The sequence below is a fragment of the Triticum urartu genome, unplaced genomic scaffold, assembly GCF_003073215.2.
Source record: "Triticum urartu cultivar G1812 unplaced genomic scaffold, Tu2.1 TuUngrouped_contig_5239, whole genome shotgun sequence".
NCBI classification, from domain to species: domain Eukaryota; kingdom Viridiplantae; phylum Streptophyta; class Magnoliopsida; order Poales; family Poaceae; genus Triticum; species Triticum urartu.
This window is the reverse complement of record NW_024115898.1, coordinates 1-6,869: the sequence shown is the minus strand read 5'-3', so window position 1 is coordinate 6,869 and position 6,869 is coordinate 1. Positions and strand designations below refer to the sequence as shown.

The window sequence follows — 6,869 nt, the reverse complement described above, 5'->3', positions numbered from 1 at the left end:
CCCCCCCCGCCCCGCCGCCGCCCCAAGCATCCAAGCACGCTGCGCAACCGCGAGCTAGCGAGGGTTGTATTTGGGTGAGTAGCTGCTGCCTTTCGCCGGCCTGTTTTCCGGTACGATGTTGTTAGCCTGACGCCTGCGTTGTTGGGTTTTGAGCACTTCCGCACCGATTTCTTCTAGTGAATTACGTTTGGCGGCAATTCCCCTTGGGATGAATTCCTCTGACAACAAAATGTCGAGAAGTGGATGCAATGTTCCGTGACAAACCAAATGCTGTAGTATACAGTATTGGTCCTCCAGACTGATCATGTGGGGAATTTACTACATTGGGCACCCATAATTTGCAGACCAATTTTAGCAGCCAGTGCAGTCACATAACCTGAATATTCTAGGGAAACCACCCAATGCAGCTAACCCGACAAATATTACTAACTGAGCTACTTACTCAGCAATCAACTGTTTTTTAAGGCTTTCCTGAAGTCCTGTTAAGCTCTCAGCTATTGTGACCCAGAGTCCCTGAGTATTCTGTTTGGTTAATCACCAAAAGCAGCCTTACTAATTTTTGGTTATGACCAAAATCTTGGCTTTTCCTTGGATGGCTGCCAAAATTTTGGCATGCTCGTTCTCCATAGCCAACTCTAGTCCATTTTTCTTGCCAACATTAGCCAAAAAATGGGCAACCAAAACTTTAGCCAAAATAGTGGTACTAAATGTTTGGTGCGGTTGGCTTGAGCTCAAATCGGACATATACTACCCAAGGTACTACCGTCTCTCCCCTAGCAAATCCAACTCATTAGCAACTTAGTATATGAGATTAGATATTGGCGTTGTCTCCTTGTTGTAAATTCTAATAACTTCTCCATCCCATTCTCTTCACTAGGATAGGATTCCAATTTTTATTTATCCACATCACTACATTGTTAGATTTGGCGCAGTGGCAGTCTATCAAGCCTGCAGTAGCAGTCAAGTTAAAAAAAATGGAAGAGTTGGAATCAGAAAGAATAGTGTGGTAAAGTTTAAGATAGGGAGAGTTTTGTTCACCTAAGTCCATTCTAAATGGCTGCAGCTGTGCTGCCTGCATCTTGTTTGGATCAATTGATGAATAATCAAAGCTCTTGGTAAGCCTCGTAGCCTCTTCCACCTCTGGGATGAGAACATGCTGGCTGTTACACTAGGGCGAGTCCCCTATCCTTTGTTATTGGACTCTCATCTGCCCAAGCACATAACTCTGTACTTCAGCACTATTTTGCTTCCTTCTTTACTTGATTCCCCAACTTGGAGCCTGAAATGCCTGTGCACCTCATCCTCGACTGCCCCGATCACGAAAAGTGACTGGTCCGATATGGTCTGAGCAGCCAGACCCCTCTGCTGCAGCCTGGTGGGAATTTGTCTTGAACTCGCTTGACTGGCTTCATATTCAAAATGTTGCGTTTGTTTGCTGGCATATTTGGAAGGAGAAGTGCAGGCGTATCTTTGACCAGACCACCTGCTCTGAAGCTCAGCTAGTCGAGAAGATCAAGCATGATTATCCTTGCTGCGTGGCTTAGCTTTATTTGGGATGGAACTGTGCATGGCGATGAGCCCTTGGTTTGCGAGTAATCTTCTTTGATCCTTTTTTTCTCTCACCTGGGGCTCCAGGTGCTTATTTGTTCTCTGTAACAATTATTATTGTCCTCTGAAATGAATCAGCAGTACCCCTGCCTTCTTAAAAAATCCCCCAACTTGGACTAGTCCACTTCGTTTGAGGAAGAAGAATTTGAGGGAGTACAATGCCGAATCTATTTTCATTGAAAGTAGAAGAGGCAGCACCTAGTTATTCCTTTTGGAATCCATTTGAGATACTCATCACTTGTTTCACAGACATCTAAAACCCTGGCAAATCAACTGAACTTTGTAAGTGAAGTGTGAGGCCGGATGGATGTAATAATTTTTTAACTTTGAGTCTTCACTAGAAGGTATCCCCAGGGCCCTATTGTATAATCTAAAGGCTTAGGATGCAGTTGCCATCCTTGTAAAATCTGGGATAAAATCTAAAGATGTACTTCCGATTTTCCTCTTCTACCATTAACATTTGAAATTCCAACTATTATGTATTAAGAGTAACAAATAAGAAAATTCTAGCATTTGTAAGAAATCAAGTTATCGGATTTTTCACTTCTTCGCGGTGTGCTTGAAATTTTATTCATAAGTAGTCCATGAAGTACATCTAGCATAAATAAAATCTATATGTTGTGACTTTTATTAGTTTCAGTGCATGGTGATTGCACCCTAGCCTTTGGTGCATACAGTATGCACCCAGTATCCCCTAGGAGTGCATTATATACATTCTGGAGGTGTTAATAGTGTTGTGTAATGATAAATGGAGAACAATTTAATTCTGCATGTTATTGAACTGTTGAATTGCTGTTTAATTGATAGATGCTGCTGGGTGCAGGATGGACACCAAACGTGGGAGGAGCCGCAGTCCAGTGGAAATCAAGGATGGCCACTCTAAGGGGAGTGAGAATGGAAGGAAAGACAACTCAGCTCTACAGAATGACTCTAACCATGCCAGACCAGGCAGAGGTCATGAATTTGGTAGGCATTCTGATAGGCATTCCTATGGAGCACCTCGTGAATCCAGGAGGCATGATGATTATAGGAGGTATCATAATAAGCGAGCTGATGATAATGACAGGAGCCATTCTAGAACTTCTCGGTCAGATCGGGAATCAAGGGCTGACACTTACTATTATCCTTCAAAGCGTGATGACACATCTGATAGATCACATGGTGATTGGAGAAATGTTGGCAGCAAGTATGGCGGCAAATCTGTCAAGGGAGAGCAGAGGACTAAGAATCAGGAAAAACATGGGCCCCCACGTGAATACCCTAGACATGATGGCACAGAGTATGACAAAGATGCTGATTTAAGAAAGGAAACCAACTCTACCAGAAGGCATCCAGAAGAAAAGGAAAATAAAAACAAGGAGAAGTTCAAGCAGGAGGATGCTCTAAAGAAGAGAAGCGGCAAGGAAATTGAGAAAAGCAGCTGTGCAGCAGAACCTGAGCTAGAAACTAGGGAGAAGAGAAGAAGCTTATTCAGTTCTGTTGGTCCAGGTGTTGAAAATGCACAGCACATGGAAATGGATACCTCAGGAGGTTGGTTAATATATATTTTTGTTTTCCTTGTTATTAATTCTGAACACACCGCTGCACTATTCTATTATTAAGATGAGATTATGGACTTCTTGACCTTAAACAAAATTTTGGTTAATTCTGCATCAGGAAATAAAGACGAAACCATGAATGATCTGAACGCTGCAAAAGTTGTAGCAATGAAAGCTGCTGAATCAGGTGAGTTGCCTCAGTTTGTTGTCAATATTTTTTTCTTCCATCGTTGCATTATCTCAAGGATTTATGTCCTCATTAGCTGCTTTAGTTTCTTCTGTGTTTTTTTCTAAAATTTGATGGAGGCACCTATTAAAGATGCGGCTTTGTGCGATGGGTATAGTATATTTGTTGGACTGAACTTCTCCCTGATAGCACAAGAATTTTGGTTCCATGATGGTCCAATTGTATGACTACGATGTTAATCTCTTCCATGACAGATCAGAGCTATGCAATGTTTTGCATGATTGACCCCTCCTTACATGCTCAATTGCAGTGAAGAAGAACATTCTAGGATTTGGGGTTGGAACCGGGCGGTTATCCATTGACCAGAAGAAAAAGCTGCTTTGGGGCAATAAAAAGAGTAACCCTACAGAGGTATATCACGGATAGCATCTATTTGTTATTTTGCCTCTTTCCTTCCATTATTCCTGCATTACCATACTTTGGCTTCATATTTTTTACCTTCATTCTAATGCCTCAGACAAGCACTCACTGGGATTCGAATCTGTTTTCTGATCGGGAACGCCAAGAGAAATTCAACAAACTCATGGTAATTCCTTGAAGATGTATAATTTTATTATAAAATTCTGACCTGAATTCAGCTGAGCAACAACAATTACTCTGTGATGCACTAACACTTTCTTAGAGCCTGAGGGTGCCTTGGTGGCTATGGCCTATTGTAGGGTGTGAAGAGCAATGCCTCTGCCTCGGTTCAAGAGAACAAGGCTGTCAACAAGGGGGAGGGTCCAGTGGAAGTCAAGAAACAGGAGGAGCTCGACACCGACCTGGAGAAACTCTACGTAGCAGGCCTGCGCCGGAGAGATGGCCGGACTGTTGGCCTCGGCCTGTAGGGAACTCTGGATGTGAGTGTGGCAGCACCCAAGATCTGAAGTGCCTGTTATGTAGTACACAGTTCATTGGCTCTTTTATCCTTGCATGTGGAAATTTGACTGTCAGTTTTGCATTAAAAACTGTAGAAGTGGGTTGTTATGATCATCTTGTGGCTCATGAACATCTATTATGTCTGATTGACACTTCTATAGTGTGCTGGCATAACTTGTCGCCCTGGAGGACTTTTGCACTTGGATTTGTGCTTTGCTTGCCCTTTGACCATAAACACGACAGTGTGTACTAGAGCATCTCCAACAGTTGATGCAAAATAGGGCATCCAGAAAAAAAAAGGCAGGAGAGAGAGAGAGAGAGAGAGAAGGTTTTAGGTCATCTGAAAATTTTCTGCCATAACATTTTCTGACGAACCAAATCTTTCAAATTGTACATGTGATAGAATCTTGGTAGTGATAAAGATATCCATTGGCTAATAATACTCGAATGTGTCACATCTCTACCATCGGATTGGTTTCATTCAACAGTAAATATTCAAAGTCATTCAAGCGACTAAGAGAATGTCGTCTTCCCTACCACTGTAAACAACTGCCTTGAGCAAATTCTTGTTTACAATAACTACATGCAAGTTGACCGAATTTGCAATTTTGGTAAGTTGATATTGCGAGAGGAGGAATGGTTGGAGGAAGAAGAAAGACGGACATCCATTGGTTCTTAACCTTATAGCCCAGAAAATTGACTTAACCAAAACAAAATTTTCAGACCACTTACATATAGCCGGCCCTTTTTCTGAAGCCAGATGGCATAAGCAAAGATGCTGAGGAGGAATGGCAGCGTTTGAAAGGAAGGAAAACTAATCGGGTTACGAGGCCAACAGTTGACGGCCGTCTAATCTCAGCAAACGCGCTTGATTCTCTTGTCGGCCGTCTCCCGTCTGGGATGACGCTTACGCGGTCCAAAGATGAGTGGTTGATATTCCAGCACACAAGCAAAACGAAGACTCGCTGCTTCTTCCCCGTTTCAACACTCCCTCTGCGCGCCGAACCCCGGAGCCCTCCTCCTCGCCGCCGCAGCGGAGCGGTTCCCAGACCTGGAATTCGCTGGGTGAGTTTTTAGATTCGTCGCCTATAAGATCTTGCTCACCCCGTCTTTTTATCTAGTCTAGTCTAGGAATACATATTTTTCTCGCTTCCGTAGTCCGTTTTGGATCTGCTGCTAGTGCTAGCTAGCTACCTGCCGATTTTATAGTCGCTTGCAGTAAGCTGTACTGCAAGAACGAAGGAAATTTTCAGACACCCCCTGCATTTGCATGATTAGCTAATTCCCTCACCAAAAGAGGACCAGATTCGTTCCTCGTGTTATCCTTACCAATCAGACTTTAGATCCTAAAATGAAACCAGCCTACATAACCTGTGTCATCTGACTGCCCCCTGTTGCATCTACTTACTGGCCGCGGGTTTGTTTGTACCAGCTACCAAATGAGCCTGCGTATGCCATCTCGTGGATAAAATTCGGTCTGGCAGAAGCTTAGAAACAGTATGGATCGGTGGTACTTCTTTCTGCACAGCATAGGAGCTTAGAGCAACTCCAATGGGGCGACCCAAATGGACGGCGCATTTGTCCGCTTTTTGTCCGTTTGGGTCGGTCGCCCGCCCGCCGTCCGTCCAGTTTTGCATTTGGGTCGGCAATGCGCCCAACGCGCCGACCCATTTCATGTCCGCATTCAACTTTTTAAATAAAAAAGGCCCGCGGACGATCATGCCAGCGACCATGTCTCATGCCGGCACCATGCCAGCGCCGGCATAGAATGCCGGCTTCAGAAAACACCACAGTTCATGCTGGCGCACTTGCCAGCCGGCCGGCACACATGCCAGCACACAAAAAAATGGTGGGACTTGAGTTCGACCACGCCATCGCGGCTCCCGTGGTCATGCCGGCACACCTGCCGGCATACAAAAAAGATGGCCCCTCGACGTCATAGATCACTCGTCGTCGAACTTGAGCATGTCGGCCTGCATCTTCTCGACCCACGGCCTCTTCCTTGGCAGCAAGGCGTTGAGATCCACCTTCATGATCTCCACCCCGGTCATCATGCTTGCAAGAGCCACTTCTTTCGCCTTTGTCTTGGCGTTGGCGGCCTCAATCTCTAGCATCTTGGCTTGCTTCTCCGCCTCGAGCTCGAACATCTTGGCTTGCTTCTCGGCGTCAAGATCAAGCCTCCTCCTTTGGATCTCCATGAAAGCATCCATTTGCTCCGCCTTGAAACGCCGGCGCTCCTCCGCTCTTGAGTCCTTCTTATTCATCATGCCGTCCACGCTTGCGATCAAGGCGTTGGTGGCCGCATCTCGCTTATCGTCCTTCTTGGAGTTGGTCTTCCCCCTCGGCCGTGCCGGCTCGCCCTCCCCAACATCCTCCACGGCGCCCTTCCCCCCACGTGCCTTGAGCGCGGCATATTGTGCCTTGAACTTCTCTTCGTCCTTGATGACCCGATAGCAATGGGAGAGGTTGAAGCACTTGCCATTGTGTTGAACCTTGAATGCCTTCAAAGCTTGAAATGACTATAAAATATTTCCATGCAAGCATATGGGCAAGTGATAGCAAATGAAGACGTAAAAGGATGATCTTGATGGCACAAAAGAGGGCGGCTTGCTTGCTAT

The 6,869-nt window shown here is 45.1% G+C and overlaps 1 protein-coding gene across 2 annotated transcripts; it reads left to right on the top strand.

The window, feature by feature from the left end:
• Positions 1–6: 6 nt before the first annotated feature.
• Positions 7–4,519, top strand: LOC125528958 (uncharacterized protein DDB_G0286299-like; the record flags this gene model as incomplete). 2 transcript variants are annotated; one of them, XM_048693378.1, is given in 6 exon segments in its annotated part: positions 7–74; positions 2,432–3,138; positions 3,265–3,333; positions 3,644–3,744; positions 3,851–3,919; positions 4,016–4,519. In XM_048693378.1, coding segments are annotated over 5 exon segments (1,434 nt in total). In that variant the 3' UTR covers positions 4,505–4,519.
• Between the last annotated feature and the right edge of the window lie 2,350 nt (positions 4,520–6,869).